At 30.8% G+C, this 17,125-nt stretch overlaps 1 protein-coding gene across 2 annotated transcripts in view; it reads left to right on the top strand.

Annotated features, from left to right (window-relative positions):
* LOC126915223 (serine-rich adhesin for platelets) overlaps positions 1–17,125 on the top strand; it is a 133,164-nt gene that overhangs the window by 21,873 nt on the left and 94,166 nt on the right. The window contains exons 1-2 of one of the 2 annotated variants that reach the window (XM_050719684.1): positions 6,929–6,968; positions 11,605–12,324. In XM_050719684.1, the coding sequence (XP_050575641.1) occupies positions 11,613–12,324 (712 nt within the window). In that variant the 5' untranslated portion in view covers positions 6,929–6,968; positions 11,605–11,612. Of the gene's footprint in view, positions 1–6,928; positions 6,969–11,604; positions 12,325–17,125 lie in introns of those variants that run through there. The other variant, XM_050719682.1, reaches the window with a different exon arrangement.

Genomic DNA, 17,125 nt, shown 5'->3' with positions numbered 1-17,125 from the left:
GACGACATAGTTAGTGAATCAATCAGAATTTCAAAGCAAATTTGAAATAAGTTATTTCCCATTTTTTACGAGACAAGATTTAAAATTCAGGACGCTGCACCGTTGATCAAACTGATGTCACTAAAATTGTACTTTTATTGTACGAGTGTAGTATGTAAATATTGAAAGACATTCAAATATTGTTTGTTTTAACAATTATATTCTCGATTAGGTCTAATAGGGTTCTTTTTTTTAAAAGTTAACAAAGATGTACAATGTACACACTCAATGTCTTTTCTATGATCTTTATATACAGGGTGGTTGGTAACTGGTGGTACAAGCGGAAAGGGGCTGATTCTACGCGAAAAAAGAAGTCGAAAATATAGAATAAAAATTTTTCGTTTGAGGCTTTGTTTTCGAAAAAATCGACTTTGAATTTTCGCTCGGTACGCGTGCACTTTATCACGTCTCGTTATAACGGATCTCACTGTAGATCGTTGTCTCGATGGATATTATCACAGTTTAAGTTTGTTTTTGCCGTAACGGAAAATTAGGAATACATAATGCAATAATATGAAGCAATCATAAAGTTTATTATTACAAAAATTGCTGAAAATGTTGCCCATTCTGCCGAACACATACTTCTGTTCTTCTAATCAAATTTCTATAAACACTTTCTAAGTCGATTTTCTCGAAAACAAAGCCTCAAACGAAAAATTTTTATTCTATATTTTCGACTTCTTTTTTCGTGTAGAATCACCCCCTTTCCGCTTGTATCACCAGTTACCAATCACCCTGTATATTTAGTAAGCATTTTATATCATTTAATGTACTGTAGTAACAGCATTTGTTTTCTCTCTCGGCAATTACCTTATTCTTTGAGTAAACGAGATTTTCCAATTATTCGTACTCGTTGACTTGGTGCACTAACCTTTATCGATTTCTCTTTCAGAAATAATACTATCGTCCTGCAATGCGGAAATATTTATATGTTGTAAATAGAAAGTTAAGTTAAGGGTCACTGGTGTTTCCTATCTGCTCGTCGATGATAGATAGGACTTAGGATTGCTTCTTATTATATGTCACCTTGTATAATGCCAAGTCATTGTGTTGGTTCGAATTATTTTTCTCGATGAATGTACATTCGTGTGTTTGCCATCTGATGAAAAAGATTGGACTGGTAACAATTAACAGGTTTTAGCGGAAAAAAGAAAATCAATTACGTCATACGTAAAACTCATAAAATCAATCAGATTCATAAATTTTTCTGTAACCACATCGATTCACTAATACTTTGCGTGTGTTAAACCATTAAGTCTTGTTACATATGAAAGAAAATAGATAATAATTTATATTTATTCACATTCGTTTATATGACTCGAACAAATACATTTCTTTTAGCATTATTGTTTTATGTTTTTTATACTAATTTTTTGACTCGAAGATTTCACTTTGAGTTTGCACGTTAGATTGAAATGCGCGCAACTCGTCGGATATTCTCGGAAAACACACTGACATGAAACATACGGCATACTTTGAGTCATAGCTTATTGTGATCATCTCCATTTTTATTCCCTTTCCCACATCTTTTTTCGTCATCGTACGGTTAAATGATCGATACAGAACTATGACAGCAACAGTACGATAATGGAAGACTTGGTCGATATTTTGCACAGATAGACTTTTTTCTCCTGCCCTACTTTCTGCAAATGTTTCGTGCAATTTTCTCTCTGATTGTACCAACTCAATATCATCTTTAGTCGTTTCTTTAATAACATATATGTTTCTTATGATTCATTGTAACATTTATTTTGTTTCGATATTAGGAAACAAATGTAATCAGTATTGTATGACTTAGTATCTAAAATATCTAAATACAAACAATAGATATATTCGTTTTATATTATAACTCTATAGATATGTTCTATATTGTATTTTACATTACAAGTCTATGTTAATTCCACATATTAATCTTCTTGTGATTTTTTAAATAGACGTATAAATTTAAAATATAAGAAATGTACATCTTTTTCTATTTTTGTTCGTTACATAAAAATCAAAAGATAATAATCTTTAAAATTCCTGTTCTTATGGAAACTTTTACGAAGGATTGTACGTAATTACGAGTATGACAAATCTAAGATTTTGCTTCATTTTCTAAGTTTTTCTATCGTATCTTGGGCTAAAGTTTGTAAAATCAAAATTTAAAAAATGAGTTTTTGGTACAAATGGAACTTAATAAGAGAAGAAAAATTAATTTTGTGAAATTTAATAATAAAAACTAATAATTTTCAAGAGCAAAAATGTTATAATTCGGAAAAAACGAAAAATTATAGTCCACTACTGACTATTTATGTAATTAGTAGATTTCTTGGTTCGATTAATAGCGTTAAAATAAAACACATTTTACATTAATGACATAATTAATATTTTCGTGGTCTGTGCATTTGACGTGTGCCTAGCCTTCACATTTGTTGTTGTAACATTGAAAACCTCGGCGGCTTGTCTCTGGGTTATTTTATTTTCAAGGAGTAGCTTCAAAATCATATTTAGTATGTTCTCCTCTATTCATTTTTCTTTATCTGCTTTGGAATCGAAGACATTTTTCTGCGGAAGAGGTAGAAGAATGATTAAATGAAGTGATTAAATGAATTTAATTTCACTTGTCGATAGATTGAACTTACAAATAAAAAAATGTAGTCTGTATTAGTTGACGGTTGGTTGAATGGGGTTGGGCGGCAGTTGAATGGTCGGTAGTAGACGACAAACATGTGGAAATGTTTTAGTTTATAATGTATATAATACACAAAGAAAATTGCAAAACTAGGGCTGGTAATTACTCTTAATATGGTGTACATAATAATAAAAAAAACTATTTATTACCTGAAGAAATATAAGTTCTAGAAAATAACTTTTATTCGGAATATCAACGTATATATTTAACGTATCTGAATAGCGAAAACAATGGAATAATCAATACAGTCCCGAAATATTTGTCCACGAATTTGTTTGTTCGAATAAAAGTGCTAATTTCTAGTGAAAAAAGCCAGAATTGATTTTGGTCGGTACTACACGATTCTCCTCTATGCATATGCATGTCTTGTACTAAAACTCTGTATTATATTATATTCTATGCTATAGTCCACGTATACTTATGCGTATATCATAATTATTTATTAATTCTATGTCAATTCTCCTAAATTAAGATAACCTATTTGGCATTTCTTATTTTTCAAATTTTTCTGTATTTTTTTAAGTAAGGATATGTTATTAACTGTCACTAAATAATGACTAAACATTTCGAGCCGAATGAAGAAGAACAAATATGACACACAAAAAAATATGAATAATAAAATTTCAATTCTCTTCAATTTCAAAGAATAAATATTTCACCTAAGGACTAAGGAAGACAGATACATACTATATACATATATTTATTTCTTTTTATTACCTCTACAAATCTCTACAAATTTAAAATCTAACTGTCGTAGATTTTTTTCTATTTTTAATCATCATATATTATCTTTAATCAGTCCTTTTTTTTAAACTTTTACGAACGATCATAGTTAGGAGTATGATTGGTTTTTCCCCTTATTTTCTCTAACTAGAGAACACAAGTACGTTGTCAATAATGACAAGAGAACGGTAGTGTTCCTTGAACGCTTTCGAGAGATAGGAACCTTTCACTTGTTTCATGCGTTCATTGCTGTTACATGACTACTAGCGCTTTCAGCGTTACTGTTATTGTTCTTGGCCGCTTGCACGCAACGCGAACGAACGTATCTGCAATAGCCAATATTTTTCTTTGACTACCGATAAAATTACATAATGTATTTTCTCGCAAAGCTTCCGTGATAACGAGGTAACATCGATATGCGATGTACGATGACTGTAACATGCTAACTGACGCATTAAAAATTTGCTACAGATTTGGCACTTTTTCCTAAAAAATATTCCAAATGACGTAAATCGTGCGATAATGTGATTGAAATTAACAGGCATCGCAACTTGAAAATTCGATAACTATTTATCGATAATATTGTGTGCCTTCTTAAATTTGTATAATATATATATTCATATTTACACATACATACTTACGTACATTTTAATTGCAATGTATCTATATATGTGAACATACATTAGAATTTACATACTTCTGCTGGGAGAATGCGGTTACATGTTCCCTTTTTATAAATTTCAACATTGAAAAGGTTTGAAAATGAAAAAAATCCATCGAGTGATCCAAGTTAAAGAAAATAGTGTTTTTATTTATTTTGTTTGAATCAAAAATAAATCTTATGAAAATGATATTTATATATTATTATTATAAGTAGACGGGAGAAAACTTAGCAAAAATTGCAGTTTATATTATTAACTGGAAGAAATTGTAGTAAAAAATATTTTACATTGAATTTTGTTCTTGGAAAAAGTCTGTAATGTAAAAAACATAATATATAGATTTCTATAAATTTCTGTGAGCAAATTTGTATAGAAAGTAGGATTACTACGGATGTAAGTAACATCAGTAGATAATTTTTAAGGGAAAGAATCTGATTTTTAATTTGCAAGAGGACTCAATCTAAATTAGAAATCAACTACTTCTCAAGTGCAACTTACAATAATATTATAAATATCTGAACTGAAGAATATTATAAATATCGCATATCATTTTATGAAGATTTGTACATAATGTTAATTCAAAATTTAAAGCCTCTATATTCCAGAAATTCGTGGAAAAAAGTTAATTCCAAAATCTTTTCATTGCTAAAGTTTGTCAAAACAAAGAAAGTGACAGCAAGGTAAGCTTCGCTAAAATTTATATTTTCTCTAGTGATTCAGACAAAATATAAAAATAACTCATTTAACAATTCGAAAATACTTAAATACTTAAACAACGAATAATTTTCAGAAATGGCTATAAAAATACCGAATTGTACGTCAATTTAATTCTACAAAATTCATTTCTTGATTTAATTTACCGTTTTTCAATTATACAAAAGGAACACTCGAATTTGAAGTTTTAAGAACGATTTAAAGAAGCATTCGACCTGTTAGTGCATTCAAGAAATCGAAAAGTCCCTATATTCCTGATCCCTGATTCAATGTTTTCATTCGATTGCACAAAAGTCGTGTTTCGCATTTGTCTTCCACACTATACATGTAGCGTGTAGGTGTTCGTCATACGTGCTACGATTGCAAACACTCGTGACAAGGTGCACTCTTTCGATGTCTCATCCAACAATTCAATGTTAAAGCGGCGATGCTCTAATCTGTACGTTCCACTGTTTATTCTACGAATGTTTGCACGAAAGAATAATACAATTGCATTTCATGGATAGATCGAACTACAAAAAAAAAAAGAAAGAAAAATGTGTCAAATCAATTATTAGATGCGAGAGCGTGTAGTATATGCATACTCGATGATTTAAATTGGAGAAGGTTCTAACATAATTATAGATAGGAAACTAATTTTTAATTGTATTTAAATTAAGGAAACATAAATATTTCCATTATTTCTATTTGAGTGAATAGTATATAATGCCAGCGTATATAATAAGGAAAGACATAGAAAAAGGGAAATTAAGGTGAAGAACATAGAATCTTGAGAGGATGTTTAGAGAGAGGGGGGGAAGTGAATCGGCGAGGAGCGCCCTAGCCCTGAAGGTGATAGAGTTTTACGTCACACTCTCATACGTGGGAAACAAGTACATATTCGTAAAACGAGTCTGGCGTGCTGCCAAACATCCGCATATGTTTCCGCGATATTTGTCTATCTATATCGCCGAGACTACTTTATTCTTGTCAAGATTATGTTAAACGGCTATGTATAACTCTATTCGTAATTTTGGTAAATTTCATCCTAGAACTCTTTCGTCGTAGAAAAACCAATTGAAACCCGTGATTATTTCCGTCAATAGTCGAATGTTTTATTCTTGTACTTTTATTTTGTTTCTGCTTGATCGAACTGATGTAGATTATTTTTGATTTGAAGTATTTATGGACACTCCCGACGAGTTATGATTTTGCTGTATTTATATTAATATACATACTAAGAAGAAAAGTTATTTATTTTATCCGTGTCATGTTTGCTTCACCGATATTATCTATTACTTTGCATATTAAATTCGGACGATAAAATTATTTCAGCGTTAACCTAATTCGAGAGGATTAGAGAACTTTCTATTTGAATTACTTTCTTTTTATTAATAAGACTAGCTATCCGCCCGCGATTTCGCTCGCACACTATTTGAATTTATGTTTATTATCCTTCGTTTGAACATCCTTTAGAAGTTAAATTTCACGTATTTAATTTTAGTGGACATAGAGATATGCGTATCCTGTGAAAAAATTTTATCCGCTTTTTATCTTTTTAGGGTTCCTATTTCCAAAAATTCTTGCTTATCCCATACCTATGTCATAAAAGAAGTACACTGTCCAATGTCCAAACATGTTTTTAGATACAACGACTTAAGCTGGGCGCTGATGAGTAGGTCAGTTACCTTTGCATTATATATGTACAGATAATGGATGGTTTGAGGGTTTCGTAGTGGTTTATCGATTAAAAAAAAAATGCTCTGAAACGTTTTTACTAATTTTCGATATCTCATCCGTCTCACCGGCTTCGATGATTTTTTAATAAGTTGTGGATGTCAACATTTTCGACAACATTTTTCTGTATACATATAAGTAACTTTCCGTTATGTCAACATTTTGGACAACGTTTTCCTGTATACATATAAGTAACTTTCCGTTATATCAAACGACCTTAGTTTCCAAGATATATGCAAAAAAGTGTCGATATCAGTATAGTGAATTCTGCCTGTAATTGTACCAGATACAATGACCTAATCTAAACAAAACCTAACTCTTATCTTTTGTTTATAGTTTATAGTATATATAAACGAGGACTAGTTTATAGTATATGTAAACACTTGGATAGGTGCGCGGCGATTTTATTTCACATTTCACTAATTCCATCGATCTTTCAGGTGAAAGTCTCGTGCACAACTCCATATGCGGGGTTGTAAGAAATGTCTATTAGCTGTAATTTATTTAAAAATGTATATCATTGATGTATTATTGGTTTGGATTAGCTTCTTTAATTCAGCCGGTAACGTTTGTGTAAAATAATAACAAATTAATTAATAACGAACGTCGCGACCAAACCGATTTTTTGATAGTTATGATACAAAGACAAAGAGATCGATGGCTGATGGATTTAAACAGATCGTCAAGCGGCGAACGAAGTGAACGTGTCGGCTATGCTTGTGACTGTGTTAGAGATATACACATATGGGCAGGATTCAATGTGTAGTTGCAGTGTATAGTACCAGTGTATTAATGTGTAGTATTCTGCGAACATCTCGGAAACTAGAACTGACTGACACGACGGCTACATATATAAGAAAAAGTTGTTCAGAATCATGCTGCCGACAACATATTAAAAAATTATCGAAATCAGTGAAGGACAGGGAGTAGCCTTGCAACACGTTCACCATTGTACATCGAGCGCTGTTTTTCTATGATAAAATATTCTGTTACGTAAGAACAAATTAGAACAGTTTTCTGTTGCTTTCCTTTCTTTTTGGGAAGGAAAAGGATAAATTATTTCTCAATATCATTTCAAATATGACGCATGTACGTCGTCCTTTATCACGTTAACATATAAACGTAAAAATATCTAACACAACCCATGAAATCTTTTTTTTTATTATTTAATTTGTACCTTTTTTTTATTATTAAATTTATTAATTTATTATTATTTTGTACCTTAATTTTATTATTAAAATTTGTTCAGCTGGACATTCGGTAAATTGCCCATGAAAATTGAAAGTTTTTGTGTGATTTTATAGTTGTGAGACACACGTGAGTGTATATTTATTATTTTACGTACACTTACGTACATAATACGTAAAGATTTAAAACAAAAACGTTCACGTAATTAATTATTATCAAATATATGTTACTGTATAAAAGATTACTATATATAAGTTTGAAATTGTTTAAAACTGAAATTTGTAGAATTATTATAAATACTACAGTGCCATGATATTTATAAATTATAATATACATTAACAATAATTAAAAAGGGTAATTAATTATTACCAGCTCTAATTTATTGATGAATAAATTTCAATGTGAATTTTCCAAAAACGAGAAACGCTTTTATATTACTGTAGGCCTATGTAATATAAAAGATGCGATACATTCAATATTTTTACATTGCATTTTGGATTGTTCCTATAATCACTGTGATGTAGATGTAAGTATTTCACGTAATACTTTTCACTTTAAAAATCATTATGTCTTATTAATCATACGATTCATTACAGTTTAAGATTACTTCATCGCAAGTTATGTATTTAAGATCGAATGCGACTGTTATCAAAGTTTGTTAATGTAACCTTATGTGTGATATATTCGATTTCGTTGAATGAGTTATCAGTTTATTGACGTTTGTTTGTGCGTAATAATTTTCCGAAAATTATATCAAGCATTACGTTCAAACTGATTTTGCTTCGTATCCGAGCGCATTTCTTTCTTTATTTTGAATTTTCGATTGATACGTGGGAGTACGGGAAAAGTTCATTGATAACAATAATTGGTGGTGTAGCTATACGTAAGTCTTATTGCTTGTTACGCCACGCCGCGCCGCGTCCTGTCATATAGGTACATTACATACATACTGTGATTTACTTGCTTTTCCTAGCGGGTATAGCGAAGAAGCAGGTTGCTGTACAATGTACAATATGCATCTATAGTAAAACTTAGTATACAGACAAACGTTACCACGGTTACGAAATAGAGGGCGTACTTACCGCAATGCGCCAGTGACGTGTTCACAGATGCAATAAAGCGTCTTTTACTTCTTAAAAAAGAGAAAAGAGGGAAAGAAAAAGGAAAATAATATTCGAAAAAGAATTTTCGTAATTTGCACTTCCTTGGTAATTTCGACGTTAATCGTGCTAATGTTGGAATTTAAATAGGTATATGTTAGGTTTATTCCGGTTCGGTAGACTGTTCGGAATTTTTCACGAAGAAAACCAAACGAAAAAATTGATCGAAAGAGAAGAAAAGAAACGATCGAATTGTTGAACCAAGGATTTGAAAACAGAGCTTACCAGCTTATTGCATTTAATCAATCAAGTTATTTGGGTCAACGGCCATTTTTGTTTCTTCCTCTAAGACTCTAGGCCTAGGGTTTCAAGTGGCAAACGTAGTTCTCGTTCAGCACGTATAACGAATACAAATTACGACATAGTAAAAAAAGCTGAATGATTTTTGAAAATCGCAGAGATAAACGGGATTCGTTCCATCGAATCGCCGAATTAAAGCTTTTTCTATTGGATGTTTGTTTTAATCTCAATCGATTGCGTATGCCAATATTAATTATTTTTATTTGAACAAATCAAAATTCGTTCAAAATATTTTTATATAATTTTTATATAATTGTAATGTTCACTTGACTAACATAAAATGTATTAAAATGTACATAAATATACATAGGTATATAATATGTGTTAAACTTTAGAAAATTAATAATTAATAATAATATTATTGTTAGCTTACGGCTGTATATTTGATATACAACCTATTTTCAATTAAAACTCTGTAATATTTTTTATATGACTGTACAAGAAACAGATGCAAGTTCCTTAAGGAATCTTTCAGGATAGAGTATCTATAAAGCGTTGTTGCTGTTGCTGTTGCTGTTGACCAATAAGAGGAAGCGCATGTATCTCATAAATTGTAAATGGTGGTTAAGATTTTATTCAGACGTTATCGCGATATTTCTTTTCTCTGTTTCTCGTTAAAACTTGCATAAAACCATGATTCAAAAGATATGGTCTATCAATTAAAAAATTTGTATATACTTTGTATATGAACTTTAGTTCTTTTATCATTTGGGAACATTCGTCTGTTCTATTTTTTTTCGATTTTGACGTGATTATTTGCTATGTTACCTTGTATTGCGAATGTGAATGTTACATTGTGAAAGGAAAAAAAATGGAAAGGAATATATTTCGTACACCAGTGTGTATTTCGTACTTCTTGGAAGGAAAAAGATGAGAAGAAGAAAGAAAATATTTGTAGGTTTTACGAATATTAACAAAAGGAATAATTATATTTACGTTCTACGAGGAGAGAATAAGTACAGATTAACGCATCGACTTACGAGCATATTATTACACAATTAATCGATTGATAAGTTATTTTTAATTTTTTTCGGTGTCTTAGTAACTATCGCTTCGATTATAAATCGCATCGCGTTGAAAATCTGTTCCCCTGCCATTCTGGAAAATTACAAAAATGTCGTGAATGATTTTTGTACGTTAGAAGAGTATTTAAGGAACGACGAAATAATCTCGCAATGAATAGCGAAGTAGATATATACCACATACAGTATACATCATCATTAACTGCTTGGAGCAAAGTCTTTCATGTACCATAATGGGAACTTCTTTGGGGTCTACAGTCTTGAATTTTTAAGATAATTTTTCTTTATAATTTGTTGTTATTTCTATATTTCATACTCGTTTATTTCTCTCTTAAAATAATTCTAAAACACGTATGTGCGCTTCGCGAAACTTTTTCCTGTTAAAATAATTCAACATTAGATAATAGACTAATAGACTAATTTTCGGAGAAATGGATATTTCTGGTATATAATAACTAAAAATTATTTGTTTGATTGGCTTAAAGTTGTATTAAAGAAAATGGAATATACATGCAAACATAAATGCAAACACAAATGTATTTTATTTCTTTGGTTAAAACATACGTATTATTGGATATTTAAATAATATTCTCTGCTGCAGAAGTCGAAATAAAAATTTGATATCGCTAGACTACAGAGTTTTACGTATTTATAAGAAAGTTAAAAGTGTAAAAAGCATAAAATGCATACGATATGTGAAAATATATGTAGATAGATATGCATAAAATATCCAAAGAATAGCAGCTGTTATTTGGTGGATGAAACAGACTCTAGCCCAAATTCCCTATTCTTTTAATGAATTTGCATAAATATCTGTAGTCTAGAAATCATCATTCCATTTATGTGAGTACAGGGATTAGACGTAACGCTTATTTTGTCTTCAGTTGCTCTTACCAAATAATACTATATACAAACGCGTATGTTTAATTATTGTTTAATTCAATTATAATTTCAAAAAATACAGAGATACAACAGTCAAGTGTGTGTATGTATACATATGTATGTACTATTTTTCTCAGAAATTTCAAGACACGATATCTACAAATCATATTTTGATCCTTTTTAGAATTTCTTAATCGTTTTTGAATCGTAGAAAAAATTTTTATCCATCAGTCATTAACAACAGAAACACCATTTCTCTGATATAAAGAAAACATAATGTACGTAAAAGACAATCTATATAGACAATAAGACAATAATTTTCACAACGATGCATAACGATTTTATCAAAATATAATGTATAGTAGTAATGTAGTTTTAATAGTATAATATGGTGTATTCGTGGAACGACAATGTTAAAACGAAACTACGTGGGATTTTATGAAATGAAATTACACGTCTGACAATAATTATCTAAGAATTATAGTTGGGTACAGTGAATATTAAAGAAAAATTATATCTTTCAGATTTCTCAATGGAGAGTTCCGGTGGAGACAAGCAAAACGAGTCGGACGAATGTGATGTGACTGCCAATAATCAGCGTGAGAACAAAATGACGGGTCAAGAAGACATTAACTTGAAGATAAGTAAGGATTTAGAGGAGCAGGAGGCGTTGAAGAATTTAAAGAATTTAGAGAATATTAGTCAAAATGACGAGGCTTCGAATAAATTATCAAAGGCTGTATCTCAAGATTCTCAAGACGAAGATGACGACGTGGACGAATGTAAAGGCTCCGACGAAGACGAACTCAAAGAGGAAAAAACTGATGGGAAGAAAGACGAGAAATCATCGAGTAGTACAACGTCTACCAGCACTTCTGATGACGAGTCTGAAACCAGTTCAGACGATAAGACGGAGGCTTCGAAAACCGAGCAAACTAAGACGGTTACTTCAGAAGTCAAGAAAGCAGATCAAACGACGAAAAACGACGACACGACGGATGACAGTGATATCGAGGATGACTTGATTTCAGCTATCAATTATAATACTATCACCTCTTTAGCTGCCCTTAAGGATATGCTGCAATCTTCTGGAGAGGAGTCAGATGGTGTGGATAGTTTCTTTCATCATTACTTCCTCTCTCACGTGAACAGATTACCATCAAGAAATCAAACGCATAGTCCTTATCCGTGGGGTAGACGATTGTCTGAGTGCAGGGAAGAGGATGAATACGAAAATGAAGACGGTAAGAAAGATGCATAATATTAGTATTATGTAGTAATATATTACGATATACAATATCGGAAGTTAGGTGTATACTTATTATTGCTGAATCTTGTCCTTTACGTTTTATATATATGTCTTTGTTTCGGCATGTTGCCAAGAAATGGTCTCGGTTTTACAATACTAGCTTATTTAAAATATCCTCCCTCTCATACTTCACCCACTTGCGCCTCTCTCGCTTCTCTTTGGCCTTGTTATTATCCACTTCAACTTGCTATACTAAATTATATTCTATTAATATAACCTGTAAATATACTGTACTATTTTTGTTTTTCGAACTCTATATTTATACCCCCTCCAATCCCTTTGTACTTTTACTTTCGTCTTCTTATTGCACTATCTTCCTTTAGTATTGTTCCTTATATTCTATTTCTTAAACGTCGTATCTCCTTTCTTTTCCTTTCCAGCTGTCTGTACCATCCCATTACTTTCTCTTTAAACTCCTCCGCAACTATTTCCCGTTCTTTAAGTTGTCCTTTGCATTGTTTGATTTGTTTAACATTACAGGTCTTGTCAGTGACTGTTTAGTATGTTCAATTAGCGTGTAAAAAGATTTTATTATCATTATTATTCTAATATTTAGTTAATGTGCTAAATTTTATTGATAAAAATAATTGAAGAAATAAATCCTTATTTATTTTAAAGTTCTAATATTTTTCACTCTTAACCGCTTCTCAATCATGGACGAGATATGTCGTGACACAATATGGATCGTACGATGTCACGGATGTATTGTCCTGCGACACAATATCGTTTATACTATGAACGAGATATCTCGTATATTTATTTATCAGAACGAGAGATCTAATTCGAAAAAATATTAATTCACAAAACCTCATAACGGATGAAAAGCATATTGTTTTAGGAACACATATTGTTTTTAAATATCTCGTCCATGGTTGCGAAGCGGTTAATTGCTACTGTGGGATCCAGCTGTAGAGTACTTAACTCAGGTAATACAAACACTGTCGTTATTTCGTTCCAAAGTATCACACGATGCAAAGCTTCCGTAATATTCAGTTAAGTTGAACTTTATATAATCATAAGCTATAAATTACGTTTCAAATTTTTATTGAGATATTTCAAGATCTCATAAAAAATTAATATATTCTGTTCTATTTTACATAAAGAGAAAATGATGTCAAATTTTGGAGAGAAAACAAATATTAAGTTGGTTGATAATAGCATTACTTAAACTGGTTTTATTCAAATAAAATGTAGTTACTATTGGCAGTTAAAATTCTTATTTAATCTATTATCTGTTTAAATATATTTAGATGGATAGATTATTACTATAGATAGATTTCATGGTTCATGAAAGTCAGCGAAAATTTTTATTGCGTAAATGAAAATACTATTTAAACCACAATATTCAAGTGCCTTGTATCATAGAGAAAAGAAAGATCGAAATATCAAAGAAATTCAGCGTATTTTTTATTTTTCTCGAATAAGTATCTTTAATATTTCAATGCAAATTTTCCACACGTATTGACATGTTTTTAGAACGTTTACTTTTTTTGTTTACATAGAATCTGCTGAATCGTGTTATCTTGCCAGGAACATTTTTCATATCATTTGACATTAATGTTGTTAAAATTTGTTTTTTTAAATTTCATTACTTCTTTGGTTATCTCATATCTATCTTAATGTATCATAATGTATCGATGATACTGTACTCGTTGCGTTTTAATTCGCAGGAAAAAAATGATCGATAGAAAATTATTGTATGCATAAGTCATGGTATATCTGGTTTTATAGCTATCTGCTGTCTCATTAGTTGTTTAAAGAATATGCAAACTCGTTTGTTATATTAGAATATCGTTATGTAAAAACGTTATGTAATTACGGAAAGAGCTAAAATCTGGTTAAGTAACATATTAATGTTAAAATTACATTATGATGTATTTGTTATTTAATAAATTAAATTTTTGCATACAATTTGAAAAGAAAGATCTTAATAAGACATAAATTTCGATAAGATAGTAATCGCGATAACGTAGCGATAAACAATTAATGTATCAATATAATTAGATATTTTTTTCTTCTGAGACATATATACATACCTACATAAGTTGATAACATATCGATATTATTAGGCTGTAAGTCTTTCATATACCTTCTTTCATTTATTATTTTTATCGAAGTACTATTATATTTTTACAGAAATAAAATATGTTATTTCATGTAAGACACTAAGTTAACAGACATTTTGTTTAAAATTTTTACAATGTTTAATGTTAATTTTACTCGTGATATGCAAAGCAGTTTGATATGCACAGCTACTTTATTCAAAAATATTCCGTAAATAACTCCTACAATCTACTATACCTAACTATGGAGAGAAAAAGTAAATAAGTTAAACAAAGAATTTGTCATAAATCTGCACAAACTTCCGCTGTTTAAATAAATATATATATATATATACATAATAAATATATTGGTTTTTGCATTAAATCACGACACAAAATATGTCTTCAAGTGCGTTTAAAGTATCTTGAAGTGGGATACAAAGAAATTCATTCATACACCATACTTGTGCAATATTGTACAACTGCTGTTTAGTTTAGATCGTTAGACATTCAGTGAATATCTATTATTTTATCTTATTCTTATATTTAGTTATCTTTTTATAGAAATTTTTGTACAAATTAGGTACATAAGCTAAAATTAATCTTATTATCGAATCTTTATGTCTCAATCTTTCTTTCGTTCCAGCAAATAAAAAGATTTGTAATGTTTGAAGAAAAAAATTTCAGTGTAAAATTGTGTTTGTGTATATATATATATAGGGACGATTATTTCATATCTTCTTCAAATCTGAAAATCTATTTGAACCGAATATTATTTTAAAGACATAACAAAGTCAATTAGGTATATATGAATAAAATGAGAAATTAATTTTTCGATATAATTACTTTTCAACAGTTAATCTCATTTTTCCTCATTTCTTTCGCTTCGATTTAAAATGTTACATGTTTCATTATAAGAACCGGATTGATTCTGTCCGATCGTTTGCAGCCATTGCCAGCGTCTATGAAAGATTGCGAGGAAAGCAGCATGTTACGAAACATGATTCGAGCATTAAAACGCGCTAAGAGCTATTAACAGGGGCTCGTACTCGTTCAATGAGAACTAAGATTAGCGTGCGGCTAGAGGTTTAACTGTGTTTAGCTTCGTTTTGCAACGTTTTTACTATCGTTGCAAGAAGACACTTTATTTTTCGATAACGATATGTTATATTTATTATTATCAAAAAGGGAAACTTTATACATACATACCTTTACTTTTCTTTTAATCGCTATCATTACCATTAAAAATCAATTAGTGTCATTGATGCTTTATATTCCAGATTAATTTTTACCAATCAAATATACCATGTCGATAAGTTTAATGACAACGCGTTACATTTTCCATTCATTTCATTTATTTTTCTTGCGACTATCAATCGAAACGACTTTTTATTTACTATATATGAGAGCAACGCGTCTACTGTTTGCGAATTACCCACTTCATGGAACACAGCTAGAGATGCGAACAGTTACTTCATTTAGCCGATGTTTATTTATAGAGTGCCCCCGGAAGCATAATATTCCACGTTTCCAACGATGTAATAGTTCCAAGTGCTTGCGAATCTTCCACGTTCTCTTTCCTTATTCAAATCGGCAACCCGAACAAGTATAATAGTTGTTTCTCTTGAATTATATCGCTGCCCATTAATATTATGCATGTTTTGTCAGCCACGGGAATAGATATTCGTGCGAAGAAAAATATAATAACAGACGAGGTACAACGCGACATGTTACGATGCTGCATGATAGAGTCTGGCAAATTGTGCAAACGAGCGTGTGTCGAGTCGATTCACGCGGCTCAATGCTCGGTATCAGACTATAACAGTGAAAGGAGCGGGCGTTACAAACGCGACTGGCTCAAATAATAGCAACTTTGTCGGTAATTATAATTGGACAACGAGATTGCCACCGGGAATATTCCCCGTTAATTCCTACTTATTAGAAAATTTTATGTCATTTTCATATGGATAAATTATTACTTAGTTTAGTCAAATCATTCAGGCATGCATTAATTTTAGAAGTAGTGAGGTAAGTTTCGTGCTATTCCTCATATTCCTCATCTACGAACAGTGTTCCTATTCTTGATAGAACAGTCGTGATAGGACAGAGTGTGACAGTCGAAATATACATTAGAAAACAGTAAAAAGGGATATAAACATATGTTCTATTTGTTTTTGTTTATAAGATTTAATGAATTTTGTGCTGCAATATTTGTTCTACAGAAGATGCTCAAAGAGACCATCATGCATTTTAAGGCAAACCTGCGAACATTGTATCGTTGGATGGTTAGGTTTATCTTTAGATTTAAGTGATCGCCGTTGCCTCCTATCGCATTTTAGCGAATAGATAACAAATTTTTATATGAAAATTTTCTAAATATATAAATGGATTGAAGCTTCGGTTCTCAAAAATTCTTATTTGAAGAAAAATAAACAAAAATTCGTTAAAAAAATTGGAGATTGTCGAAGACTTAGCTGTCATACCAACGTATGTATCACGATAGAATGTCTTACTGGCATTTAAACTTCAGCCTGTCTTAATAAATGATGCATGTTTCTAGACTGTTTCTAAATTTCTACGAAACACGTAGGATTTTCTAGTTTTCCTTAAAACGAAGAAATATTAAATAGGACACATTCGTACTAACAAGAAGGAGGGCAAAATTGTCGTAAAGTTGAACAACGTCAGGCCAAG

Source organism: Bombus affinis, chromosome 4 (genome assembly GCF_024516045.1).
Source record: "Bombus affinis isolate iyBomAffi1 chromosome 4, iyBomAffi1.2, whole genome shotgun sequence".
Classification (NCBI taxonomy): Eukaryota; Metazoa; Arthropoda; class Insecta; order Hymenoptera; family Apidae; genus Bombus; species Bombus affinis.
Note: the sequence above shows the minus strand (reverse complement) of the source record. Positions and strands in the feature narration are given on the sequence as shown.